General features: G+C 40.4%; 4 protein-coding genes across 7 annotated transcripts; 3 read left to right on the forward strand and 1 right to left on the reverse strand.

Annotated features, from left to right (window-relative positions):
• Nucleotides 1-1,175: 1,175 nt before the first annotated feature.
• csnk1e (casein kinase 1, epsilon) lies at nt 1,176-4,905 on the forward strand. 2 transcript variants are annotated; one of them, XM_058405997.1, is made up of 11 exons: nt 1,176-1,434; nt 2,119-2,214; nt 2,326-2,436; nt 2,522-2,670; nt 2,833-3,061; nt 3,160-3,330; nt 3,497-3,645; nt 3,738-3,939; nt 4,072-4,208; nt 4,333-4,401; nt 4,507-4,905. In XM_058405997.1, exons 2-10 carry the CDS (start codon nt 2,139-2,141, stop codon nt 4,363-4,365), a joined length of 1,257 nt encoding a protein of 418 aa, XP_058261980.1. In that variant the 5' UTR covers nt 1,176-1,434; nt 2,119-2,138; the 3' UTR covers nt 4,366-4,401; nt 4,507-4,905. The 2 variants fall into 2 exon arrangements, with proteins under 2 accessions (XP_058261980.1, XP_058261981.1); XM_058405998.1 differs by lacking the exon at nt 1,176-1,434 and adding an exon at nt 1,496-1,865.
• An 801-nt stretch (nt 4,906-5,706) lies between these two features.
• Nucleotides 5,707-18,121, forward strand: tmem184ba (transmembrane protein 184ba). 2 transcript variants are annotated; one of them, XM_058406038.1, is made up of 10 exons: nt 5,707-6,101; nt 8,243-8,476; nt 9,612-9,777; nt 13,307-13,397; nt 13,525-13,600; nt 13,762-13,853; nt 14,708-14,877; nt 14,986-15,180; nt 15,549-15,575; nt 15,718-18,121. In XM_058406038.1, the coding sequence occupies exons 1-10, from the start codon at nt 6,093-6,095 to the stop codon at nt 15,945-15,947; spliced, it is 1,290 nt and encodes a 429-aa protein (XP_058262021.1). In that variant the 5' UTR covers nt 5,707-6,092; the 3' UTR covers nt 15,948-18,121. The 2 variants fall into 2 exon arrangements, with proteins under 2 accessions (XP_058262021.1, XP_058262022.1); XM_058406039.1 differs by lacking the exon at nt 15,549-15,575 and having other exon boundaries at nt 5,713-6,101.
• A 53-nt stretch (nt 18,122-18,174) lies between these two features.
• Nucleotides 18,175-22,585, reverse strand: maff (v-maf avian musculoaponeurotic fibrosarcoma oncogene homolog F). 2 transcript variants are annotated; one of them, XM_058406040.1, is made up of 3 exons: nt 22,405-22,585; nt 20,430-20,501; nt 18,175-20,248 (listed from the first exon to the last, which is right to left on the reverse strand). In XM_058406040.1, the coding sequence occupies exons 2-3, from the start codon at nt 20,463-20,465 to the stop codon at nt 19,805-19,807; spliced, it is 480 nt and encodes a 159-aa protein (XP_058262023.1). In that variant the 5' UTR covers nt 20,466-20,501; nt 22,405-22,585; the 3' UTR covers nt 18,175-19,804. The 2 variants fall into 2 exon arrangements, with proteins under 2 accessions (XP_058262023.1, XP_058262024.1); XM_058406041.1 differs by lacking the exon at nt 22,405-22,585 and adding an exon at nt 22,203-22,337.
• A 1,097-nt stretch (nt 22,586-23,682) lies between these two features.
• On the forward strand, nt 23,683-27,545 carry tomm22 (translocase of outer mitochondrial membrane 22 homolog (yeast)). The gene is made up of 4 exons (XM_058405409.1): nt 23,683-23,984; nt 25,560-25,678; nt 25,784-25,901; nt 26,791-27,545. Exons 1-4 carry the CDS (start codon nt 23,895-23,897, stop codon nt 26,863-26,865), a joined length of 402 nt encoding a protein of 133 aa, XP_058261392.1. The 5' UTR covers nt 23,683-23,894; the 3' UTR covers nt 26,866-27,545.
• The last annotated feature ends 413 nt before the right edge of the window (nt 27,546-27,958 follow it).

Consider the following 27,958-nt stretch of genomic DNA (forward strand, 5'->3'; position numbering starts at 1 on the left):
CCCATTTTTCCTGCTTCTAGCACATCAATTTCAAGAACTGACTGTTTACTTGCTGCCTAATATATACTTATATTGTATATAGTATACAATATAAGTATATACAGCCCTCCAAATCATTGAATTCAGGGGTTGGGCTTGCCCCATTAGTTCCAGTGGAAAGGAATTCTTAATACCAAACATACCAAGACATTTTGAGTGATTTTGGTGTGAAGGAACTTCACAGAGTCCTGACCACAACCCGATAGAACACCTTTGCGATGAATTAGAGCGGAGACTGCGAGCCATTCCAAAACTGCGATGTCTACCTTTACATGCACATGAATTTTATATGGAGTTGACCTGCACTTTGGATCTATAACAGCTTCAGCTCTTCTGGGAAGGCTTTCCACAAGGTTTAGGAGTGTGTTAAAGGAATTTTTGACCATTCCACTAGAAGTGCATTTATGAGGTCATGTACTGATGCTAGGCAGGAAGGTCTAGCTCACAGTCTCTGCTCTAATTCATCCCAAAGGTGTTCTATCGGGTTGAGATCAGGACTCTGTGCAGGCCAGTCAAGTTCCTCCACACCAAACTCACTCATCCATGTCTTTATGGACCTTGCTTTGTGCACTGGTGTACAGTCATGTTGGAACAGGAAGGGGTCATCCCCAAACTGTTCCCACAAAGTTGGGAGCATGAAATTGTCCAGAATGTCTTGGTATGCTGAAGCATTAAGAGTTCCTTTCACTGGAACTTAGGGGCCAAGCCCAGCTCCTGAAAAACAACACTTGAATTCAATGATCTGTAGGGCTGTCCCAAAATTTTTGGCAATATAGTTTATCTCACCCATCAAGTGCCCTTGTAACGAGATAATCAGCTTCATTAGTTATAGCTGATCGGTGTGTGTATATAACCATCAGTGCAGAGCAGTGAAATCTGTGAATTATTAGTAATTAATTAAATTCATCCTCATTACTTTCATCACCAATTTTTCTACTCAATACTATACAAAAATAGTAAGCTGTTTTGTATGCCTTTAGTATTAAGTATTTTATTTTGCAAAGTAAGTGCAAATTATTGTTATCAGTGATTGGTAAACGGTGGGTCTACTTTTTTTTTTATCAGTTTAATTTTCCAGGCCTCTCCAGCGCCGAGTGTTTTCATCGTGCGGCCCCTTGAAGTGATCCGGGTCCTTCCGGTAGTTTATGAATGACATCATTTTCTGTCACAAGTGCGCTGCGATACAAACAAGGGGAGGGTGGTAGCTTTGCTAACGCAAGTAGGTCAGCCCGAGCGATAGAAATCGAGGATTTGGGAATTCCTACCGAAAGAGCATCGTTTTCAACTCTGCGTCTGGAATGAGACTCGTGAAACGGCTCGTGCTGCCTTCGCTGTCCAGGGTCCTGCCTCGCGAAGCCATCCGCCTGCGCCGCTTTGTCCTCGCCCTCGGATCAGGTAGGGTGGGACTCATATAAGGTCAAAGCGGGACGTGTGTGTGTGTGTAACATGATGGTTTCTTATGCTTGTGCTGGCGGATGAAAGCCGTGTCCACAGCGCGCTATGCGGTTGCTCCGGAGTCATGATCTCTACAGGGTGCGGCTGCAACCAAATCCGACGCGAGCCGTCGTTTTCCTCTCCACCGTGGCCTGCTGCTCTTTCTCGATTTATGAAAGCATGCCAGCGATGGATGAACGTAGTTTTTATTAATCGGAACCTTCGTGTTCACGGCCGCGATCACGCAAAATTAGCTTGGTAATCATGAGCATTAAGTGTATATATAATAGCGTTTTTGGTCTTGCCTACACCAGATCATGTGATTCTCGTTGCAAGTTATTCAGTGCTAGCTATAAGCCCTGCCATCAATACTGACCATCAATCAAAGTCAGGTATGCTTTATTGTACCGGATGGATCCCAGTGCATGCTAGCAATTCATGTGTTCCACCGAAAGAATAAGGGACAGGTTTATGTCAGTTGGCACAGCTAGTGGTTTGTGTACAGAATGGTGTACAGACCACCAAGATCAAATCTGTTTTGTAATCCTGCTCCGCATGCTGTAGTGTGTGTTTGCTTGCTAATAAATCTGTATAAGGAATGTGGCAGTTTCCCCAGTGTGGCACTAATGTTTTGGTCATTCCCAGGCAACTTTTAAAACAAAGTCATGGAGCTGCGTGTTGGAAATAAATACCGCCTTGGGCGGAAGATCGGAAGTGGCTCTTTTGGGGACATCTATCTCGGTAAGTAGCTCGTTTTTATATGTGTTTGATGGCAGACTACACAAATGCCTGCTCTTCTCCTTCACTGAATAGGTCTATATATGACTGAGTGTTCCCCATCAATATCTGCAGGTGCAAATATTACATCAGGAGAGGAGGTTGCCATCAAACTAGAAAGTGTGAAGACTAAACATCCCCAGCTTCATATAGAAAGCAAATTCTACAAGATGATGCAGGGAGGAGGTGACGCTGGAAACACAGAAGAAATTGTATTTCCTTTTATAAATGACGACTTTATCTAAGTTCATCTTTATATCTGTGTCTGTAGTGGGAATTCCATCAATCAAGTGGTGTGGTGCTGAGGGTGACTACAACGTGATGGTGATGGAGCTCCTGGGCCCAAGTCTAGAAGACTTGTTCAACTTCTGCTCAAGGAAATTCAGCCTTAAGACTGTGCTGTTACTTGCAGACCAGATGGTAATAGGATATTCTCAGTGCTCAGAACATAGGAAGTGTTTTGGATCATTTTAATGTACAGATCACTTTACACTACCTTGCATAGTGTTAAACTACATACTTTTGAAGACTTTTTTATTTCTTGCTTATATACTGTCAGTGGTCTTCATCTCCTCTCTGCAGATCAGCCGCATTGAGTACATCCACTCAAAGAACTTCATTCACAGAGACATCAAACCTGACAACTTCTTGATGGGGCTTGGCAAAAAGGGCAACCTTGTCTACATCATAGACTTTGGCTTGGCCAAGAAGTACCGTGATGCACGCACGCATCAGCACATTCCCTACCGGGAGAATAAAAACCTGACTGGCACTGCCCGCTACGCCTCCATTAACACACACCTGGGCATTGGTAAGACAGGAATAGTGTGTGAAGTGGATACAGAACTATAGACATAGGTTGTTGCTTGGGGCTGTTGTGTTCACCGCATGTCTTATCTGTTCCCATAGAGCAGTCTCGGCGGGATGACCTGGAGTCTCTTGGCTACGTACTCATGTACTTTAACTTGGGCTCGCTACCTTGGCAGGGTCTTAAAGCTGCCACGAAACGACAGAAGTATGAACGGATTAGTGAGAAGAAGATGTCAACCCCTATTGAAGTGCTTTGCAAGGGCTATCCATGTGAGTAGAGGGACAGCAACTGAATTTTACATGATTTCCTGCCACCGGATTTCATTACTTTCTCTGTGATATCTTTTCTTAAGTATGAGTTCACATGAGGCTATTTCCTCCTGTTACTGTCATTCTTCTAATTATCATTACTCTCTTCTTTGACCTCTTTCTGCAGCTGAATTCTCCACATACATGAACTTCTGCCGCTCACTGCGATTTGATGACAAACCTGATTACTCCTATCTGAGACAGCTGTTTAGAAATCTGTTCCACAGACAGGGTTTCTCTTATGACTATGTTTTTGACTGGAACATGCTGAAATTTGTATGTCATTCTCCTTGCCTTCTACTTTGGAAATAACTATTACCTTAGGCAGTTGTTGTTGATTGCCCATGTTTGCCTATGGCTACTTCTAGGGATCTAGCAGGACAGCAGAAGAGAAGGAGAAAGAGCAAAGAGGAGGAGAGGGAGAGGAGAGAGATGAGAGGCCCGGCGGAGGTCCTCAGGGCTCTGCTGCACGTGCGCTGCCCTCTGGTCCGAACCTTCCTGCACCTAACAGAGTCCGCAACGGTCCAGATCCAGCTGTCTCGGCTCCTGCCCCACGGGTTCCACAGTCTGGTGAGCTGTGATATACACAAGAGTTAATTCATATTAAAACAAAGTATCTCTAAAGTAGATGATCTTACAGTATGGGTCTCACTTGTAGAGCTATGTCCTGGTTACAGCATTGTGTGATGGGTTCTTTCTCAGGGAATGCATCTCCCAGAGCAGGGCGAGGAGCTGAGCGAGAGAGGAGAGTGTGCCTGCGTCTCCATCGGGGGGCTCCTGCCAACGCGTCCCCTGATCTCCCACTGCGCCATGACCAGATCCGCATCACCCCCCCACAGGTACGCACACCTGTGCTGCTGTATTTGTATTTGCACTGCTGTGATCATCTTAGTATTAGTATTTTTTTAAATATAGCTTCTCTTTCACTGTCTAATATTTTGCCATACATTCTTTCTTCCTCAGGTCAGTGTGCCATTTGAGCACATGGGAAAATGAGCTTGGCAACTTCTGTTATTTATTCTTTTTCAGGAGGTACGTCTTTATTTTTTTAATCACTTTGCACTGTAAACTAAAGATATTTAAAGTTAATTTCCTTTAAATATACTTATGATCATTATGTCTTTTTAATTCCCATAGGATTTCAACAAACAAACTCCCCTAAGGCATTTGTATTCATCTTTCTATATAAGTCAGTTGTGCAGAGAAACAGAAGTTGGGGAGAAAGTCAGTAAACACCCTGCTGCATTGGACAACGGAGTCATGACAACATGACTTCTACGAAAGTGCTGAAGTTTCCTGGGTATCTAGAAGACGAGGCACAATTGATGAAGAGGTGTGATTCAACTATGGACATTTGGATCACACGTTTCAGGCATAATTTATGGAAATATGGACTTTTGCCCACAACTTGACAGTTGTTCCTGTTGGTCCGACATACAGATACTTGGGAAACACGGAATAACTTCTTAGATTGTAATGTTAAAATTGATTGTTTATTAAGTGTGAGTCCAAATAAATGTATCGCTTGCACACTCACTTTAAATGCAAACTAAGGTGTTATATGTTGTCATACATGCTGATGTAGTTGGTATAGTGAAAAACATCTTTTTATGTTTGAACATATATCAACATTGATATCAAATTTTAATGTTTGCTAAATTAGACGAAAATTTGACTAACCGCAAAATGAAACGCTCAAGAATTTTTCTGTACTTGCATAGCATGGACAACACTGAAATTTACCAAGATGTGATTCAGACCAGAAGTTTCTGTCAGCCAACCTAAAATCTTAATGACAGCTCAAGCATTACTGCTGGCCTATGTATATGTCAAATCCATAGAATCCCATGGCATATATTAATAACAAGGTTTAATCTAGAGAATTCTGTACTGGCATGTTTAGCCATGGTACCCTGATTTATAAATAAATGAATATGTCCAATAATATAACAGACTACGTGAGCGTGAGTTGCTCTGAAAAGGGTATTAGATCCAATTATTTCCATGAAGACTTTCCAGTTGCGCCATAATGAAGACTTTAATGTTGAAGAGCGCTGAAGGGTTCAACCATTTTGAAAAAGTACAGATGGCATTTTTGCAGTGTTGCCAGATTGAACGTATGCCCTTATTGGTTTTGTTCGAATTGTGACCGCGACCGGAAGTTGATTTTGGTCTAGTTTAAACACATTTTCAGGTTAAAAATAGTCCTTTATTTATATTCCATCTGACGTAATCGTTTCCATGCTTACGTTTTATGTGAAACATTGGGAGGGGGGTGTTTTAAGAGCTATATGAGCCCCGATATCGAAACCAATCTGGCAACCCTGGTAAGTTTTGTTACAGGCTCTACGGCTTCAGCTCTCGTCTCTTTATCTCCATTCAGCTGTGATAATCCTCACCGCAGCGCCTGCTGTTATTAGTGGCTTTCAGAAGATGCGTTACACGCAGGAAGAGCAATAATTCCCGCTGTCTTATTTAGCGTAAAAGTTGTGTATAGTGCTCGTTCATGGCGCCGTGGAGCTGTGGGGAGAGTTAGTTAGCCTCGTTAGCCAGTTATTTAGTTGGGTTTTTTTTTGTGTTAGTTTTCTCCGCCGCCGCAGCCGAGTTGTGCCTCAGTGTCAGTGCGCTCAGGGAAGATAAACATGGATGACGGGCCACGGTGATGGATTTGAGGAGTTTAGGCCCTGTCTGACCTGCTGGCTCTTGGTTTTAAAGCAGCATTCATGCATTTGGTAAGTGTGTGTGTGTGTTAAATATCTTAATAATAATGTCCCACTGTTGTTGTAGGCTTGTTAGCAATTCCTAACAGAGACAAAGATGAGCTTCACGGACGAGCTATAAATCTCCCCATGAGTCTGTCTTTCAACATTATTTGTTATTTAACAAAATTCTGAATAATCCATTATGCTTATTTATCTTACATAGCCTTGTTGTAGAAGTGAATGTGCATGCTAATGAGTCTGTGATTCAGTTTTTTACAAATCAATGGAAGTGTGTTGAGGATTCAGGGCTTCGGCTAAAGTACGAAAGTCTGTTGAAATCGATCGATAAAGCCAGTCTAGATGAACAGGAACTGTTTGTAGGTTTTAGTGAGTAAAATCACACGATCAGGCTAAGTGTAATTCTACAAGATGTGCGTGTGTGCGCGCGCGTTAAAGACTCCGTTTCTTTGGTGTCATTAACCGACTGTTTTATTGATACTCTCATTGTTTGCGATATTTCCAGGTATTGTGTGTGTGTGTGTGAGTAGGAGAGAGTTTTTGCGTCACTAAATCACACTCGGACGTGTCGCTCCGCTCTAAATAGCTCCGTGGAGAAGCGCTCCGTTTTGCGTGGTTACGTATTAAAGTATGAACCGGTCGCTACGTGACGCAGGACCAGCTCCTGTACACGAGAACCCATTCCCAGGCTCCTCCCACTTCCGGTCACCAGTCCAGTCAATCACTCCAATTTAACTCAGCATTTTGTCAGGATGTGACCGAGGTCGTGTGCTGGCCTTTTCTTGTCCTGCGAGAAAGAGTAGTGGTCTCATATTCAGTATCTCATCTAATTCAGTACTGCTCAATGCATTGGTTCATTCTCAGTTACCATCTTGTCAGGGTCATGGTGGATCTTCCAGAAACACTGGACGTGAGGATACAATGTCGATCTAATCTATTACATGGCACCATTTACACTCATTCACAGAAGCTAGAGGATCCACACAGTGGGAGAAGATGGACAAAAACTGTTAACCTGACCCTGTAGCTGTGTGGTGCCAGCACTACCCCCCCCCTGCGGCACCGTGTCAGTCCAGTTCAAAACGAATACCTTTAAATTTACCTTCTGTGTAACTGTGGACATTAGTCTTTAGCCTCACCGTAAAATATCACATGCAGAAATCGCTATAAAACCATAAAACATTTAAAGAAGCAGACCAGAAAACATAAAAAGTGAACAATAGATACATTTGAAAACTGGGTAAGAGGTTTGTGTATACAACCGATCAGCCATAACATAATAACACTGATTATCTCCTCATCATGGCACCTGTTAGTGGGTGGGATATATTAGGCATCAGCTCTTGTGGGGTGTTCCCGGTCTGCAGTGGTCAGTATCTATCAAAAGTTTCCTTTAAGTCCTGTAGGTAGGTGTAAGTTGCCTCCATGCCTCCACCTTGCAACGTACAGGACTTAAAGGATCTGCTGCTAAGATCTTGGTCCCAGATACCACAGCACACCTTCGGGGTTCTAGTGGAGTCCATGCCTCGATGGGTCAGGGCTGTTTTGGGAGCAGAAGAGGGACCAACACATTAGTATGCATCTGGTCATAATGTTATGCCTGATCAGTGTATATTGTACAAAGTTGTCAGAGCTTTTAAAGATGAACTGATAGGATCTTTGTACCTACCTGAGGGAAGCACTTCAAAACTGACTGTAAATTGAATGGAGTGACTGCAAGATCTTTTGCAATTCTTAATATTTTGTCTAACTGTAAGAAACCGTTTGGGAAAAACTGTGTCTGCTGCTTCTCAGCACTTCTCAGAATAATATCATGTTATACTATCACAATACCTTTTGACTAACAATAAAACGTTGCCCATTCTTGAGTGGTGCAGCAGAATACGTTCACCCTGTATTGTCAGATCAGGCCAGGCTGAATCCCAACAATGCCTCTGGCTCTGCTCTCAGCGATGCCATTATTCTCACTTTATTAACCAGAGTGACACTAGGGTATAAATTTCCAGTGACGTATAACGTTGTAAGGTAAGCTTGTTAGCGACAAATCTTTCCATGTATTCACCTAAACTTATGTGAGAGTAATTTGTATACTGTTTGTGTTTTTAAAAGCATAATGATCTATGTGGGTAAAATCTCTTCCTGATACATTTCAGATCCCCAGGCTCTGGAGACGTGACGTACCCTTGTCTGAGCGGTTTGGCGAGGTCTCAGTAGCCGCAATGGTTCCCGGATCTCCAGCTACAGTGTCCCCAGCCGGACCCAACATCTCGTGGCTCCCTGAGGCTCCACTGCTCACCCCTGATCAGCCCATCTTCCTCATGACCACCACAGCACAGGCTGTGTCTGGCTTCTTTGTGTGGACAGCGTTGTTGTTTACCTGCCACCAGGTAAATACCTGAAAAAATCATGATACAGTGAACTTTTTAGCAAAATGTGAATGACAAAATATGATCTGACTGCTGTGTGGGTTTTAATATTGCAATGAAGGGTTCAATCCCAGCCTGATCATCACCTCACAATGGATCAAGCAGGGAAAATAATAAGAATTCATGTGAATTAGGATTCATCTACTAGTTTGCTTTTGCTCAATGGGCAGCTCAGGCCCAAACAGACAAATCATTTAGGTTTTGTAAAAGCTAAAATGTGTACTTTAAACATGCATTCATTGCACAGTGCTTCAGTGCATATTATTTTTTAATGAAAGTATGGGGGGGTAATGTAAACATGATTGCTGAATTACTGTGAGTTGTCCAGTCAGAGCTGTCAGGTTTGAATGAACAGTTGCTGAGTGCATGTTATACACCAGTTACTGTACTGTATGTCCTCTGTCATCATACTTGAAAGAGATACGACAAGAGAGGACTTCCCCCTGATAAAACACAGCCATTTAAACTAGTTAACTCAGAAGCCTTTTCCTCTTAAACTAATCTAGTATTAACTGGTTTAGTGCTAGTTTACAGTCATTGGATCTTGCAGAAGTCAGAAATCAGAACAAATCCGAAAATAGACAGCTTTGAATAACTATTGAATAACTGAATGAAGTTTTTCAATCATCATTCTGAGAAATACGATGTTGAGGTTCTCTTTGGGAGTGACACGGTTGGACAGGATTAGGAACGACTACATCAGAGGGATGGATCATGTTGGATGTTTGGAGGACAAAGTTAGGGAGGCCAGATTAAGATGGTTTGGACATGTTCAGAGGAGGGAGAGTATATTGGTAGGAGAATGTTGGACATGGAGCTGCCAGGCAGGAGGCAAAGAGGAAGCAAGTGTTGAAGATGCAGAGTGTTGGGTGCAAGTGTTGAAGATGCAGAAGATAGGGGTAGGTGGAGAGAGATGATTCGCTGTGGCCATCCCTGAAGGTAAAAGCCGAAAGAAGAAGATTCTGAGTTGAGAAATGTGCAGTAAACAGTTTGTCATTATGTCTATATCTGTAAAAGAAATAGTGAAACTTATCTCTTTTTAAAACCGGTCTGATTTGGATTACTGTACTTTACTCTTTTTTTTTCCTCTCTCCAGATCTACATGCACTTGCGTTACTACAGTTCTCCAAATGAGCAGAGACACATAGTGCGCATCCTCTTCATCGTTCCCATTTATGCATTTGACTCATGGCTCAGCCTTCTCTTCTTCACCAACGATCAGTACTACGTCTATTTTGACACAGTCAGAGACTGCTACGAAGGTAAAGTCGTGTCACAAACCGTACATTATTCTTTTTTAAATTCTATAGTGTACACAGTCTTCCACAGCTGTTCTGCTCTCAGCCATGTCTCTGAGGCCCTGTGTATTTGTTCTCACTGCACTCGTCTCCTGGGATTACTTTGGGAGTGCTGCCTGTTGCATAGCAACACTGTTGCACTAGCTTTTATAGAGAAGGTACAGAAAAAACGCAGCTCGGGGATAAGTAAGTGGACGTGACCTTTGATCAACATCAATCTGCTTTGTTGTTAGTAGAGATGTCAGCGAGTGGAACTTTTTAAACCATGTTTATGAGTCTTTCTCTTGGACTCGCTCTGCTCTGTAGTGTGTTCTTTGCTTGCAACACAAGGTGACTCAGCCACTAATGAACAAACCCTTCCTGTGTTGGACCAGGTGTGCTTGAGCGAGGAAAACACTAAACACTGTAAGGCTGAAGTAGTCTAGGAGCATAACTGTGAAACACTGATATACATATTAGAATTATTATTAAACCCCAAACAACTCCTGCTGACGTAAATATGATGATAATATTTTCCTGTTTCTTCTAAATACACTGTTTTTCTCATGTTTAAGTACTACTTACGTTTCTGCTCATCATATTTACCTACATCTGTATATTTATGTAAATGTGAGTACTTCTTACATTTCTTCTTACAGTAAGTTATTTGCTCGAGGGGGAAATCTCCAGTCTTCATCCAATCAGGACAGGGTGTTGTTTCTCTTGCCTGTGAAATCAGACAGCTTTCCCTTCTTAAGCTAGTATTTAGGTGTTCTAGTCCAGACCTGTGTGTTGGAGTTGAAGGGAGGGGGTGGTATTTGCTAAAATGCTTTCTACAAAATTGCTCACTGTATTTTTAACTGGTTTAATGGTGGCTTGTGAGGGCCTTGAAATTAGTTCTAACATCCATAGAACCTGTTGCATCAGCCTTCTGTGATTTCATGAAAATAATTCTCTTTGCATTTAGTGTACTGTTTTTGCTGTTAAAATGATTAGTTCCTTCTTGCTGACACTTGTTGCATGTATTGGCAGAGCAGACAGAGGAGAGGGGCTGAATGGGTGGGTACAGGGGGTAGCTGGGAAAGTGATGCATCTACATGGCCTTCAGCTGTTCTGTACTGCAGCTTCACTACATAGCCAACCACACCGAGGCGCAGCTTTGTTCCTGCAGCATTCCTGCTATATATAGAGCAACACTCACTCCCACCCACACACGCTCACCAACTGCTCGACAGACCATGAGATACGGACAAATTAAACCCATGAGGAGGGCGTGATGAGTGCCACGGTTGGGTTGCTGCATGGACTTCCCACATTGCTTTCTGACATGTACAGTATTAGGCTTCATACAGATGCAGTGAGCTGTAGATTATATGCTTGCAGGAACTAGCATCGAGACTGAAGCCATGTTTGAAGCAATTGCTTAATTTGTGCTTTGTAATAAGCTGAATTATGACAAACTCTATTCAAGTGAAACAAGCGCCCTAATCTCAGCTAACAGAGCAACCATCAATAAAATAAAATTCTTAGCCAGAAAAACCGATGCTGGCTTATACAAGGGTTGAACTGACCTGTTTAGAAACAGAAAAGATGGATGTGTAAATATGAAATGGAACGAAGTTCAGAAAACTAAGAAATGATGCAAAACGGTCTTAAGTAAATGCAAAGAAAACCAGTCAAGTGTTCTAGATATTGTCTGAAGAGTCTTCAGTCTTTTATGGAAGGAAAGGAGACATGGTTGGGACTGGAGGGTAAAGTTCACGCTACCAAGACACTTAAGGAGAGGGATCTCGCCTTACAAGCATGCTCAGGTCTCAAAGAAGGACAAGCCAGAGGTTAAAGACTCGAGTTGGGGTGCAGGTGTGCCGTCTGGAGCCAGGGTGCATATACCGTATAGGGAAAAGGCAGCTAAGGTTTAGAAACCATTAGCTTTTGTTTTGAATAAAATTGTTGATGCTAGTGAAGTTTTTTTTTTATTAGAGTTAACTGATTGAGAGAAGTTTATAAGGTTACGAAACAGGCATGCCTTCTGAGTGCTATGTAAAGGAGATATAGCATACGAAGGAAGATCAGCAAATATTGTTATAATATGCAAACCTGGAAATCACAAGAGCTTATGTGAGTGAACAGTGTCTGAGTTCAGGACTGGTCATGTTCTCCTACAACTGTGAGTGACAGATTCGCAGGCTATGGCATGTTATGTGATCATATAAAATGAACACTCCAGTTAAATCATGCCAAGATTCTCAGCAGTGTGCCAGGTAGACTGTGAGGATGTCAGTGTTGATTGAGAACCATATTGAGTTTATTTTTAGTAAGAAAAATCTTCCTTACTTATGAATCATGCAATAGGTTTAGTTTATACTGTTTGATGGATTGTACAACTTTACTGCTGCACATTCATGATTAGAATAACACTATGGATTGGCTTTTATGGGATTTTGTTTGGGATTGTGTTGGCTTTATATCCAGAATATGAAATATGAGGAAGAATCCTAACATTTTTAGGTTTTTAAAATGCAAAGATTATATGCCAAACTGCTTTTTTCCCCCCTTTGTACAATAAGTTAGAAAAGTTCTCAAATTTTTTCACAGTCCATTTCTCTATTTTTTTTTTTTTTTACAATCCAGATATTTCATAACATAGACAGATGATTCAGTTAACTTCGACCTTTAGCAGCACACACTACAATCTCTGAACTTGTGACACGTTTTTTTCCCCCGCTAACAGATCACATGGTTATTTATGTCTTCTGTGTCAGTGTTAATGCGCACTACGATTGTAAGGTTGTTGTTAAACCAAAAGACATCCTCAGTCTGTAAAGTACTGACCGCTTTATCCTGCAGAGACATTGTTCCTTCTACAAATGTTTATGCCTACTATATATAATTATACAGCCGTGATTTCCAGTCCACTAATCTGATTGGTCACACAGTTTTCCAAGTGTGTAAGGGACCTTTTACTGTTCATGTAACTATGCTTTTCTGTGTTTCACTTCCTGGTTTGAGATTATTACTGTATGTATTGCGATACTTACATGGCAAAATATTTTCAGAGGAAAATCAGGGAAGATGAAATGGAAATGAAAGCGTGGTACAAAATGTATGTGGCTTCTTCCGGATCTGTTTCCACTAGCAATGCAGAAAATAACAGGATATTTCATTGTATGTTGTCTGAAATGTACAGCCTCCTGGTGGTCCAGCGGCAGGATCCCATGCTCTCATTGCCTTGGCCCGGGTTCGATTCCCAGCCAGGGCACTAACCCAGCCACTGAAGAGTTAACTCTCAGTGCAGGTCCCAAGCCCGGATAAAATGGGAAGGTTGTGTCAGAAAGGGCATCCGGCATAAAACCTGTGCCAAATCTAAACATGCAGACCAAATGATCCGCTGAGCCAAAAGAACAGCATGTCTGAAATGTCAGTTATTCGATATTAAGAGTTCCATGTTGCAAATTCTGTGCTTAATTTAGTATCAACATCTTTGCCTCTGTCTTTGTATTTGGTTCTTATGCAGCATTTGTGATCTACAACTTTCTGAGCCTTTGTTACGAGTACCTGGGCGGTGAGAGTGCCATCATGTCTGAGATCAGAGGGAAGCCCATTGAGTGAGTCCTGTACTCTTTCTGAGATTATTGTGTGTCATCAATCAGTGTTGTGGAATAAAAATCACGCTTGTGTATCTGCAACATCAAGACTTTAAATGTATTAAGTGTGTTTATTTGCTGTGTGAAGGTCCAGCTGTGTCTATGGGACTTGCTGCCTTTGGGGCAAAACCTATTCTATTGGCTTCCTCAGATTCTGTAAGCAGGTAGGCATGAACTGATATCTGTTACTCAAGAATTTTTTCCAAAGATTTTTAGGTTAAATGTAAAACTAGACTTTAAGTCCACTGTACCTTGACTCTCTTTTTTTTTTTTTTTTCTTTTTTTTTTCTTTTTCTTTTCTTTTCTTTTTTCTCTGCCTCCACAGGCCACACTTCAGTTCTGTGTCGTTAAGCCCCTGATGGCGGTGGTGACCGTCATCCTGCAAGCTTTTGGAAAATATCGTGATGGAGACTTCAAGTATGTGTTCCCGTTTAGATACTGTATTAAAGATAGAGTGGGTCTGTAAAGATTCATCCAAGTGTAGTTATCTGGAAGTTGAGTCATGTCAACTGGAGTTCTTTCCAGTTAAGCAAATTCTTCAGTATGAGGGAAGTTGGCAGGATTCCACGAATTTGTATCCTCCAGGGTCAAGGATTCTCCCTCCCTGGATATCCTCGTTACAAGGGGGAAGGTGAGAGTGGTACACATTTTGGACAGAGAAGACAGATTTGAGATTTCCACCAGGGAAGCTACACCTAAGGACCTCCCTCCACTCCCACATTCTCTGACCGTTACCCCCAATACTTCATTACACTCTCTGGGGTTGTTGCATCCTTATGACTCCCCTTGCTCCTAACGCCTCCTCTCAGTTCTCACCTTACCCTTTTTCCCCTAACGAGGCTATCCAGGGAGGAGGAGGATTCTAGATCCTGGAGGATACAAATTTGTGGAATCCTGCCAACTTTCCTCAGACTGATAAAGCTGCTGGATGAGTAGTGAAAAGTTTCGATTTAATTAGAAAGAAAACCAGCTGACATGACTCAGCTTCCAGATAAGAAAAAGTTTCTTTTTGAATAGTAAGTCCTTTTGTAATCAAGATCATCATTTTATTTTTTACTTTAATGTTTACTTATGTTGGACCCCACTGAATGCAAACATGAGCTCCCCTTTTCTTTTTTTTCCATGTTTTAATTGTTTCTTTAGCTCAATCTGTTAACACTATTATTTTTGTGTTTTTGTTTATACATTTAAAGTAACACTAATTTGCACTATATGAACGAAACATTGAAACGATAAAGTGTAATAAACTGGCTCACTTTCTTTTATAACAGTGTGGCCAGCGGATATCTGTACGTGACCATCATCTACAACGTCTCAGTCAGCCTCTCCCTGTACGCTCTCTTCCTCTTCTACTTTGCCACCCGAGACCTGCTCAGCCCCTACAGCCCTGTGCTCAAATTTTTCATGGTTAAATCCGTCATCTTTCTTTCCTTTTGGCAAGGTGAGTCACTTTTTTTTTATACCCTGATGTGTTTTCTCTTGTTGACGATCAGCAGTAGATGAAAACGGAGTAACGACTGACGCATCATTTGAACAAAATCTTTTTCAGGCATGTTGCTGGCCATCTTGGAGAAATGTGGTGCGATTCCAAAGATCAGCTCTGCCGAGGTGTCTGTTGGTGAGGGCACTGTAGCGGCTGGCTACCAGAACTTCATTATCTGCATCGAGATGTTCTTTGCTGCCCTGGCCCTGCGTCATGCCTTCACATACAAAGTGTACATGGACAAGAGGCTGGACTCGCATGGTGAGGCACCACACAGCATCTTTTCTTCATGAACAAGCATTTATTAGCATGCTCTTTTTGTGCCTTTCGTCATTGTTGCTGGATTGGACAACTTTAATCCAAGCATCTTTCTAAGGAATTATAATTGAACTCTTTATCTTGGCTCACTTTCCTTCTATCTCTTGTCTTTTTCTCCTGTTTTATGTTCCACCCCCATGTCTCCCACGCATTCCTCCTTCATCAAAATGCTTTTGATGTCTTTTCGTTACAACTTGATTATTGTTTTCCTGCTTGCCTGCCTCATCATCCCTAATCTCAAAACTCGTCACATTCCCACATCCTCTTTGGTTCTCTGTTCAATCTCCCCCCTTTCCTCATGCTGCCTAAAGGCCCTGTGCCAACATACGGACAGTACGGTAGGCCACACACTTGCTTTCTCCTTAAATGCCAGAGGCATTTATAAAAACATGTCTACTTTTTAAATGTATAAATATATATTGTATCTAAAATAAATCTGAGCCTCTGTTTTAAAATGAGTTTCCCTTCTGTCTCTGCCAGGTCGCTCGGCCCCTATGAAAAGCATCTCGAGCAGTCTGAAGGAGACCATAAACCCTGGGGACATGGTCCAAGATGCCATTCACAACTTCTCTCCAGCTTATCAGCAGTACACTCAACAGTCCACTCTGGAACAAGGGGTCAAAGCACCACCCCTCTCCCGTAGCCATAGCTGTATGAGTGCGCAGGACACTGAGAAAACCCTCCTGCTCAGCTCCGATGATGAGTTTTAGCCCCAGCGTAGGCTCCCACCAACATCCAAATATATGTAGAGGTACTCTTATGTCTCTAGGATAGATTCTGTGCTGCAATGATGTACTGGTAGTTATCTTGGGGACACATCATTACAGGACCATATGACAACTAATCCAACGAGCGACAGGTTGGAGTATTATAAGTATCGCTGCTTATTGTTTCATTGTGATTGACGTGGTGAAACAAGGAATACTTTTGTTGAAGCCTTTCGGTATGTCCTGCCTTCAAAGTGGTTTAGTTTAAGAGTAACCTTTTTTTTCAGTTATTAATAGGAAATATTTAGTTGGCTTATTAAGTGCTCATCAGCATTTTTACATATTGATACTTGAATTGATTGGATCTCTTCTGAAGGCATTTACTTATTGAGTGACAGAAAAATGTAAACTCGGCATACTGAACTCATGAGGAGTTATAATCCCCAAGTAATGTATTTGAGTGAGAAGCGATCAGTAAGAGTTTGAGCTTTGTCATTGTTTCCCATGCTGAAGCTCAGCTCTGTGTAAGATGGCCAGTGTTTACAGTTGATATAAAAGGGGTTAGAGGGGGTGAGCAGAAGAGGGCTTTTATATTCCACAGAGTCTCTTTTTGAGCTGGCTGGAGCATGGTTTTCTGATTGATGAATCAGGGACCGAGTGGAGTTGCAGTTAAGAAAGGAGCAGTTAATTGGGCTTGATGAGATTAGAGATTAGGAGAAATCCGCTCTCGCTTTGGGTTTGGCGCTTTAGCAGACTGGAATATTAGGTTGTAACTGGGCCATTGTTTGACATTTAACACATTTTCTGTAGTGGCTTAGACTCTGAGGATCTGACAGTATCTTGGCAGTAAATCCAATATCTGGGTTAGCTGGGGCTGAAATAAAAACTGCTATAGTTATGCAGATAAATGCTACAAAATCATATAAAATGAACAGGCAGTAGCAAAACACTATAAATGTTGAATCTATTCGTATGCTTATGATGGCAGTTTATATGGATCCTTTAGAGTCAGCCTACTCATAGTTAAATAGGTCCAATAATTTTTTGAGGGCCACTAGAGGGAAGCACGTGCACAGTATGAGAACATCGGCACCTTATCTCAGTAGGACATATTGGCTGCTATAGTGTGTTTCTGAGGGCCACGTTGACATTTCCTTCCTGTTCCTCTGTTTTTTCTTTATTTCATTTATTATGGTAGCACTACAGCCTTCCTGGCCTAGGCTCTGCTTGTTGTGCAGATTGTTATATCTTTAGCTTATCGTTTAGCATTAGAGATATGAAATATGTGTCTGTCCCGCTCTTATTTGTGCAATAGAGGCCAGTATAAATGATCTAGCTACAGCATACGAGTACGAGTATTTATGGTACCTGCTTTTTAGTATGTTAGTTCTTGGTTCGTATACTTAATAAAGGATTTCTGGAAATATATTTCAGTAATGCACTAAACCCAGCCCAGTGTCCTGAAGGGAATGAGGCTTTCGAGTAACTCGGCCCTGTCGTTTATTCAGGGGCCTTCCAAACATTCTCTGTATTCAAATAATTGTTTCTTTAAAGGATTTCTTTACTGTAAGGAAAGCTAATCCCCAAATTGTTGGAAATGATTTAGAGAGCGGAGGAACGGTGGTGTAGTGGGTGGTGTTGCCACATTACAGCTCCAGGGTTTTTGCTTTGATCCTGAGCTTGGATTACTGTCTGTGTGGCATTCCTGTACATGTCGTCACTGCATTCGTGTGGTTCATGTCCAAACTTCCAAAAAAAAAAAAAAAAAAAACACTTTCTGGTAGGTTTGACTACTCTAGGCATGAATGAGTGTTTGAATGAATATGTGGGTGTGTCCAGCTTTGTGATGGACAGGCATCTCTTTAAGGGTGTATCCCTGCCTTGCGAGGAATCAGGATCCACCTCATCCCTGGCCAAGTAGTAACTGAACATGAATGAATGGTTTAGAGAGAAAAATCATTATTGTTTCTAGGTAAGAACCTATGTAGGCTATCAGGGCCTTTTGTACACTAGGATATATTTTAAGCACAGTTAGAGCAATAGCTTGCATGATAGAGCAAATGCTTTGATATTTTTTACATTTTTAATGTGCCATTGTATATTTTCCTGCAAAGATGATGCTTCTATTTTTCCTTGTGATATCCCTACAAAATAATAAATAAGGATTTTTGTCTGTATGACATCTGAACTCATCATTTATCTCTGCTTATTGAAAAAAACATACACCATGTTATGTACAATATATACATTTATTTCAATTAAGGGCATAAAATAGACAATATTTTACCATAGAAAAATATATGTAATAAATACCAATAAAAGACTTGTATTTTACTACTTCACAAAACATCCAGCATGTTCGGAACCAAAACATAAGAACAAGTTGTTACTGAAATCAAGTGTTCAGTATTACAATTCAAATAGCTTTAACAGATTTCATTGCAATACAAATGCTTTAACCTATAAATATTATTACACATACTGTATACTCCTCAATGCTGGAGTTAGTAAAGCTAATAGTTGGCAATCTTCTTGTCAACCATGAGTTAATATGATCGCTGTAGCCACAACTTGTGTCTCTCTTTCTCTAGCACTTTCAGAATCACCTTCTGTTCCTCTCTCAGCCTCTTATACTGGTTTCTTTTCCTTATGTCACTTTTTATTCCACATTTGCTCTTCCCTACTCTTTCATACGTTAGACCCTCATGTGATACTTGCTAGACTTCTAAAGTATTTTGTCATTATAAATAACCTACTAATTATGTAGAAAACCACTATAATGTATTAGCACAACTACAGTCATCACACATACTGGAACATAATTCCAGTTACATGTCCAGCTCTGTCATGATCATTTTAGCATCTCCCTCTTACTCATCTCAGACAATCGGCTAAGTGAGTGTTGGGAGAACACTCATTCAGGGAGACACGAAAATATTCAGTGAAGAGCAGGAGTGGAAACACCCTGGCATATAACTGAATACAAATACAAATCACACCATTACAATAATTGGACATGAATGTTTTCCCAAACTAGTTATACATAAACAGTATTTGTATGTAAAATCACAGCACTCTAGCTTTTTAGGTCTTCATTGCAAATGCAGATAAAAAAAAGAAATCTCTGTGTTGCAAATTAACTAATGAACATATATATATATATATATATATATATATATATATATATATATATATATACGTGAGAATGTATTAAGAAGCTTGCATTGACGTGGCGTGGCATTCTGATAATCATAACTGATTATGATTTTCTTAATTAGAATGAATATGAATATATTCCAGCAATATTTGCCAACTTAGAAGGAGTTGGTAGTCAGAGTTATTAAGCCAAGCTTAATTATAAATCCAGTAAAGACATTCTCTACAGTTACGACTAGTTTTTTTTCCATGTGACACGAAATATTGGGCATATAAATATTAAATGGTATAATTCAAATCATTTCGAGCTAAGTTACATGTAAACTTACCAACATTACCCTATTTATATATGTTAGTTATACTGTTTAAAGCAAATGTAATAGAACAGCTGAATACAGTCAAATAACTCAAATTCAAACACAAAATAATCTGTTGTCACCGAAAAACACTTAAACAATGCAGACATGCCCTGCATTCTCATTATCTAAATGGTCCAATTAACCAATAAACAGAATGTGAATAAAATGCATCTTTAGGGTAACAATAATAATTCTGCATCACTGATATCAATGACTTCACTTACACAACTATTTGTTGTGTAACATTCCTAAATGTTTGGCCGTCATTCAGTTCAGCTTAGATGGTCCAGTTGTTGTGTACCTTGTACTTCTACGTGTTTGTGTGTTTTTGTGTATGACTCATCCCTAGGACGCTTCTTGCTCTCTGGGGCCGTGGTTTTGCTGTGGGCTCTTCACTATGGTGATGACGGAGGCAGTGTTGAGGCGAGGCGCTGTCGCTAGAATGCTGCCTCCTGCCGACTCAAGGCTGCGGGCGAAGCGCTGCAGTGCTGCGAGTCGAGCCCCGAGCCCCTCCAGCTCCCTGCGCATGCCTGCATTCTCTGCTCCGAGCCGTTCCACCTCGCGCTGCAGCTCCTTCTTCTGCTGCTCCAAGGCCTCGCGCTGGGACACGCGCTTCACCCTGCAGCTGGCTGCATAGCCGCGATTCTTCAACGTACGCCGTCTCTGCTTGAGCTTCTGGATCTCTTCTCTGGACAAACCACGCAGGTGCAAGTTCAGCTCCCGCACCGACAGAGACATGAGCTCACTGTCCGACAACACGGGAACGTTCTCTCCACACTCTCTCTTTACCTACAAAGAGATGAGATCACAACTCCTGAATAAACAATGCTCATTGATTTTGAAAAACAAGAGTAAAACAAGACACACACAAATATTTGTGAAATTACAACCACATAAAGACATGTACTATAAAGAAATAAATTATCTCTACTGGAAAATATATTCTGATAGAGACGTGTATCACTTTTACCTGTAGGGCTTTGCTGGCTCTGCTGTCTGATGTCATGGTTGCTTTTGTTTTGTGCGTGTATTTTTAGAATATCTGTAAACACAAAAACAAAACACACATTCACTTTATGTGGAATCACCATATACATATACATATTTACCAATAAAGGTTATCCTGGTATAATACAGTTTAGGCTGGGTGTAACAACACGTACTATTACAGCAAGAGAAAACAGGAACACAACATAATCTATATTGCCAAAGGTTTTGGGACACCCCTCCAAATCATTCAAGGGTTGGACTTGGCCCCTTAGTTCCAGTGAAAGGAACTCTTAATGCTTCAGCATACCAAGACATTTTGGACAATTTCATGCTCCCAACTTTGTGGGAACAGTTTTGGGATGACCCCTTCCTGTTCCAACATGACTGTACACCAGTGCACAAAGCAAGGTCCATAAAGACATGGATGACCGAGTTTGGGATGAATTAGAGTGGAGACTGTGAGCCAGACCTTCTCGTTTAACATCAGTGCCTGAACTCACAAATGCGCTTCTAGAGGAACGGTCAAACATTCCCATAAACACACTCCTAAACCTTGTGGAAAGCCTTCCCAGAGGAGTCGAAGCTGTTATCGCTGCAAAGGGTGGGCCAACTCCATATTAAAATCATGTGCATGTAAAGGCAGACATCCCAGTTTTGGGCTGGCTCACACTCTCATGAAATTGTCCAAAATGTCTTGGTATGCTGAAACATTAGAAGTTCCTTTCACTGGAACTAAGGGGCCAAGACCAACCCCTGAATTCAATGATTTGGCGGGATGTCCCAAAATTTTTGACAATATTGTGTATTACTGTCTTAGGCTTAAAAAAGTTCACTAGGATGTTTCAGACATCAGCAATTTGTTCATTTTTACTTCTGATTATTTCAGAAACATGTTAAAGGTTCCTAACACGATTCACGACCACAAACACACCAGATATTCACATCCCAGTAGACAGACTCCTAACTCACAGCATGTATACACGTGAAAGAAATCAGCACGTATATACAGTGTGTGAAATATTCACAAGGAGAAAGCAGGCTTCCTGAGACAGCAGGTGAAAAGTGGTGAAGATTAAACACAGATCTGTTGGCCAACACACTGCTGAAAGGAGAAGTGTGTGTGTGTGTGTGTGGGCCGCACTCTGAGCCTGTATTGCTGTTCAGCCATGATTCAGCACAAGTTTCTGTCCCCATGGCCTTCACTGACGTTATGACTGTCTTAATCACATAGATTTATTTATTTATTTTTCCACAAACATGCCGCCACGTTGCTGTTTATCTGACAGATCCCAGTGTAATGGACGGACTCATGAAATAAAATAAATAAGCCAAACGTGCTTGCTCATACAAGCAATAAAAATGCTGATGAGAAAAAAATATATATATTGGAAACGTCAGCAATGTAAAGGTCAGTTAAAGAAACCATGTTTTCAGCGATGTTTATGAGATTAGACATGACAGTGTAATCTTATTCATGGAAATTTTGACCAGTCAGGCTTTAAAACAAAAAAAATAATACATAAATTAATAACTGCCCAGATTATGTAGCTGAACATTAGAGCTTAATAAACACGAGCATTTTTTAATACAGCTCGACATTTCCAGCAGTATTTAACAGCTAGATATCTTAATAATTAACTTCTGGCTAAAGCGCTAGCTAGTCAGCTAAGTGCTGTCATCATGTACGTATAGTAAACAGTTAAAGCACACTTAACTAGCTTTACAAATATAAACATAAAACACTGCTACTCACTCAGACACACACGAACTGCTGACACATTTATTAGTTATTTAATGATGACTAACATAACACGCTAGCTAAATTACATACACACACACACACACACACACTCCGGAGCATGAGCTAGCTTAGTTAGCTACATAGCATAACTGGGCGGATTTACTCCGTACGTTTAGCGATATTGTAAACAAACGGAAGGAAAAAAACGGCTTGCCTTGGTGTGTACTTGAACTTCTGCCCTTCCGACGTGTAGCCAAAAAACAGATATTCGTCGATGTTCTTCACATTCACAGCTAGATAACTTACACGAACAAAATTCAGCAACTTTACACTACAACGCCACAGTCCGCCTTTTCCCGGAATTACTCACCGTTCTGTCCGTGGGATTCTTTCATTCATTAAAAAAAACACGCGATGACGTACGGCTCCAAGAATGTGGGCGGGGCCTAGACACCTCCAGAGTCCCGAGACTTGTAAACAACATGACGGCAGCACAAAATGGCCAAGAAAAGAAGGAATGTATTTATTCAACAACTGTATAACAGCTGGATATGTATAGTTAAAAACAAATATATATATATATATATATATATATATATATATATATATATATATATATATATATATATATATATTTGTTTTTAACTATACATATCCAGCTGTTATACAGTTGTTGAATATATATAGGCTAAGTATCAATAAGAAAAACCTAATATATAGAATATAATTATATATATATATATATATATATATATATATATATATATATATATATATATATATATATATATATATAGGTACTATATAATACTTGGGTTATATATTAGGGGTTAGGGTTAGGGTAACCCTATCTGGACACTTTAGATAGACACTAATTTCAGGTTTTGTTTAATCTTAACATTCCGGAAACCCACTTCAGCTGTAATGTAGATTGATAGATAGATAGATAGACAGACAGACAGACAAATAGACAGATAGATAGATAGGTAGATAGATAGATAGATAGATAGATAGATAGATAGATAGATAGATAGATAGATAGATAGATAGATAGATAGATAGATAGATAGATAGATAAATAAATCTTCTCTAAAAAATACTACTATTGTTTCTTTTAGCTATAATCCATACTGCTGAATCTTTAAAAATTTTGTTAGTTTGGTGTTGTTTCCATATTTGCCTTGTTTTCTTCTTCTTTTTCATTTCTTCAGGGCTGTTTTGGCAGTAGAAGGGGTATAATTAAGCAGGTGGTCATAATGTTAGGCTTGGTCAGTGTACATTAGTTTATTTGGTTCCTCTCAGACAAATGTCTGATGGTTTTTCGTCATATAGTTTCAGTTATTGCAGGAAATCCCCTGCTGTTATTTCAACTTCTCCTTATAACTGTTGCAATGTAAATGTTCCTTTTTTTTTAATAGAGAAACCAGGCAAGTTGTGTAGGAAGTCCTCCCATGCGGCAGGTGGCGCCGTGTTCATTCCTGGTCTTGTGCACTGCAGCAGGCAAAGAACAGTCCTTCATTTTGGTGCACATGTAACCGACTTGACCTCTCCGGCTGTGGCACAATTAACGCGCTCAGTTCTTCTTGCTCGTATTTTTTCTATCAGTATCGTCAGAGTAGGAAGAGCAGACAATAGTCTCACAAACAGCACAGACATTAGGTGAATTATCATTCCGCTGTGTTAGGGTAAATACGTGTAGGACTGATGGCTGCGGTATCGGCTCTGTCTCCAGACGCTGGGCCTGTGGATACTCGACCACCTGAAGACGACATCGAAGGAGACGATGATGATGATGTGAGTTAACTTACCTACATGCAGCACACTGCTTTAACCGAGCAGACTGTAAAACTCACAAGATTTCACTTGTTAAAATATATTTCTCCACCTTGTACCACCTGCCTGTTCTCACCTGCTGTCCACCTTCCCTTCCCTCGGTGATAAATATGGTGGTGTGTGTGTATAAACCAAATTTATACAACAAGCACAACAGGATCAAGCTATTGCAAACAAACCTTTGTTTGAAATGAAGCCTTTAGAACAGTTTTTCTTATTATTTCTGGGTTGTGTAGAAGATTTAACGCACATTCTATAATCATAACGCTTCATTTTGCAAGATCACGTGATTTGTGGTCATTCACTTGTAGGTGCCAGGGTCATATTAGAGATTTTACTGCTTAGCCCCAATCCTTCTACATAAAATAATCCTGAACTTAACTAATCAGCCATGAATTATTCCACAAATGTCTAAAGGAATATAACTCCTAAGTTCTTTCAAACCATTATATTCTCTGATATTTACTTAACAAATCCAATTCTGTGCATGCAGTGCATCTTCACCAGGCATAACATTATGACCACCTGCCTAATATTGTGTTGTCTACCTTTTGGTGCCAGAAGAGCCCTGACCCATCATGTACTGTGTGTATTCTGACACCTTTCTATATGAAGCAGCATTAACTTCTTCAGCAATTTCAGCAACAGTAGCTCATCTGTTGCATCGGATCACACGGGCCAGCCTTCGCTCCCCACGTGCATCAATGAGCCTTGGCCACCCATGACCCTGTTGTTGGTATTCCTTCCTTGGACCACTTTTGATAGATACTGACCACTGCAGACCAGGAACACCCCTCAAGAGCTGCAGTTTTGGTGATGCTCTGATCCAGTGGTCTAGCCATCACAATTTGGTCCTTGTCAAACTCGCTCATATCCTTACGCTTGCCCATTTTTCCTGCTTCTAACACATCAATGTTGAGTACAAAATGTTCACTTGCTGCCTAATATATCCCACCCACTAACAGGTGCCATGATGAGGAGATATTCAGTCTTATTCATTTCACCTCTCACTGCTCATAATGTTATACTGGTGTATATGCATGTATACTTGCTACACATTCATAGTAAATACTAATGCTAAGACTCAGTAAGCCATGGGTTTGCAAAATTTGTTGCGACATCCTTTCCTGTCAAATAAATTACACAGACCCCCTTACAGCAGATCTATTTCATGCAAATGTTTTAAAAACTTAGAACAGCTTTTAATCTGTTTATTAGAGAGATAGAGCTTTATTTTTTAAGCTTTCCACTGACAACATATTTTGTTCAGTTGTGTGGATTAACCGTCAAAAAGGCTAAGAAATATATAACAAAGAATTCATTAATTAAATTCATTAATTCATTAATTCAAAGCATTCATTAAGAGGAGGGGGGGAGTGAAATCTATTTGTGTAACTAAATTAAAATTCACTGACCTGCTGGCTGTGTTTCTTGGATTAGATAACCCACTCAGATAACCACTACATTAAGCAAATTAAGAGACATCTGGTGACATCTTAAGCATTTGACTTATACCTTGTGTTCTTGTCCAATCAGCTAGATGAAACCTTGATGGAGAGGCTATGGGGATTAACAGAGATGTTTCCTGATACACTGCGCTCAGCAGCAGAAGTATCAGCACAGTGCTCGCTGTCCCTTGCGAAAAAAGTTTACAGGTACTGTCCTGGCTTTATCTGGCTCATAATGTTTTTATTTAACTGTAATGTTATAACCATAATATTCTCTTGTAATGTTCCCCCCACTTCCTTGTCCTCTTGTAGCTTCTCCCGTACTGCTCTGTGGATCGGCACTACATCATTTATGATCCTGGTACTCCCAGTCGTGTTCGAAACAGAGAGACTACAGCTGGAACAACAACAGCTACAGCAACAGAGACAGGTAATGTTTAGCAATAAACTGAGGGTTTTGTTCCTCCTAAAATAGGTTTTTTTTTCCTTCTTTTCATATTATCAGTTGAAATCATGTTTTCATATTTAGTGGTGGTTCTTTCTTATTTTTAACTATTACATTCACATTAGGAATAACTACAGGAAATTGTGTCCATGTTCTTTTTTGTGTTTGAAAAATTAGGTTGCATAAATTCTCTGATTTGTATAGATACACTATATTGCCAAACGTTTTGGGACACCCCTCCAAATCATTGTATTCAGGAGTTCCAGTGAAAGGAACTCTTAATGCTTCAACATACCAAGACATTTTGGACAATTTCATGCTCCCAACTTTGTGGGAACAGTTTGGGGATGACCGCTTCCTTTTCCAATATGCTTTTCAACAATAACAGCTTCAACTTTTCTGGGAAGGATTTTCACAAGGTTTGGGAGTGTGTTTATGGGAATTTTTTGACCATTCCTCTAGAAGCACATTAGTGAGTTCAGGCACTGATGTTGGATGAAAGGTTTTCTGTCAGGTTGAGGTGCAGGACAGTCAAGTTCCTCCACACAAAACTCACTCATCCATGTCTTTATGGACCTTGCTTTGTGCACTGGTGCGCAGTCATGTTGGAACAGGAAGGGGTCATCCCCAAACTGTCCCCACAAAGTTGGGAGCATGAAATTGCCCAAAATGTCTTGGTATGCTGAAGCATTAAGAGTTCCTTTCACTGGAACTAAGGGGCCAAGCCCAACACCTGAATTCAATGATTTGTAGGGGTGTCCCAAAACTTTTGGCAATATAGTGTGTTCTAGCCAGCTCTTATTTACTTGCATTTTCTAGTGCTTGATTTTTCAGTAATGTGTTTTAATAATAGATATGTATTTTGTTTACTCAGATCCTGTTGGGGCCAAATGCAGGAATATCTGGTGTTATTCCAGGAATGGCACCTGTTGCTCCTGGAAAGGTCTGAAGAAGTGGCTCATACCCCCCGTTGTTAAGCTGCAGTTAACAGAGGACTCGGAAATGAGTCGTCTCGGTGGGGAAGAAGAGGAGACATGAGCCGGCTTCTTTCATAAAATCAGTCATCCAATTTCCAATGTTTTTTTTTTTTATTATTATTATTATTTCTTTGGTTTTGTCGTTACATGTGCCTGAAGAAAAACAATTACTGTAGTGCAAACGTACACACACACGTCATATGTATATCTTTGTTTGAACATGCATCAGTCAAAATAATTTGAGGGTTAAATTATGAATGTCTTGCTCCTTCAGAAAGATCAGTGGATTTTGGTTGTCTGTCTTTTTTATTATGAATGTTTAAGGCTCCTAAAGTAAGAATTATTTTAATTGAAGCAGAAGTTGTAACAAACACAATACACTAGAAATGGCGACAGATGTTGTATATTCTTTAGTCAACGTGTCTACTTTCTCCAGAGGGACAGAAACAGAGAAGGGCCTCAGTGTTACAAAGGCGTCATACAATTCTTTCCTAAATAAGGATTCTGCATTCGTTTTAATACTTCTCTGCAACATTTTACAAGAACATCTGTAACACTTCCATAGAAAATCCTTCCTCCCTGCTTCTCCAGGAAGTCTTCAGAATATCACTGTATATTTGACATGTCTTCAGAAATTAAACAAACAAACAAATTTGTTTTGAATGTTTAATGGCTCTCTGATAAGCAGGCATCGAGTATCACATAGTAGCACTACATACATAGATCATAAATAGATCTTTTTTACCATTTAATTGCATTCTTATCAAACTGGTGTCTGTCTATAGATACACACTCATTGCAAATACAAATATATGAAAATTAATACCTGAATGAATAAGTGAAAGTGGAGAAACAGTTTAATTATTCACTTATCTGACCATGTTCTGAGGCATGGTTGAACATGCTGACCGGGCCAAGCTGACCTCAATTTTGAGGAAGAACAGCTAATGAACAGCTAGCATGAGCTTAAGGAGACTGTTCAACCAGCTGTGATTCTATAGGAAAGGTAAAATGACACTAATTGTGTGGTATTAAGATAAAAACAGAAGAGCAATTGTTCTTAAA

This window comes from Hemibagrus wyckioides, linkage group LG13 (genome assembly GCF_019097595.1).
Source record: "Hemibagrus wyckioides isolate EC202008001 linkage group LG13, SWU_Hwy_1.0, whole genome shotgun sequence".
In the NCBI taxonomy this organism is placed as follows: Eukaryota; Metazoa; Chordata; class Actinopteri; order Siluriformes; family Bagridae; genus Hemibagrus; species Hemibagrus wyckioides.

Excerpts from the sequence above, each read along its gene's own strand:
- tomm22 (XM_058405409.1), top strand. The coding sequence starts at position 23,895 with ATGGCTGCGGTATCGGCTCTGTCTCCAGACGCTGGGCCTGTGGATACT. Across the intron at positions 23,985-25,559 it reads AAGGAGACGATGATGATGAT|CTAGATGAAACCTTGATGGA; the intron begins GTGAGTTAACTT and ends TTGTCCAATCAG. Across the intron at positions 25,902-26,790 it reads AGCTACAGCAACAGAGACAG|ATCCTGTTGGGGCCAAATGC; the intron begins GTAATGTTTAGC and ends TTGTTTACTCAG.
- maff (XM_058406040.1), bottom strand. The coding sequence starts at position 20,465 with ATGACATCAGACAGCAGAGCCAGCAAAGCCCTACAG. Across the intron at positions 20,249-20,429 it reads GAGCCAGCAAAGCCCTACAG|GTAAAGAGAGAGTGTGGAGA; the intron begins GTAAAAGTGATA and ends ATCTCTTTGTAG.
- csnk1e (XM_058405997.1), top strand. The coding sequence starts at position 2,139 with ATGGAGCTGCGTGTTGGAAATAAATACCGCCTTGGGCGGAAGATCGGA. Across the intron at positions 3,646-3,737 it reads ACTGGAACATGCTGAAATTT|GGATCTAGCAGGACAGCAGA; the intron begins GTATGTCATTCT and ends GGCTACTTCTAG. Across the intron at positions 4,209-4,332 it reads TCCGCATCACCCCCCCACAG|GTCAGTGTGCCATTTGAGCA; the intron begins GTACGCACACCT and ends TTTCTTCCTCAG.
- tmem184ba (XM_058406038.1), top strand. Across the intron at positions 13,398-13,524 it reads ATCAGAGGGAAGCCCATTGA|GTCCAGCTGTGTCTATGGGA; the intron begins GTGAGTCCTGTA and ends TGCTGTGTGAAG. Across the intron at positions 14,878-14,985 it reads CTTTCTTTCCTTTTGGCAAG|GCATGTTGCTGGCCATCTTG; the intron begins GTGAGTCACTTT and ends AATCTTTTTCAG.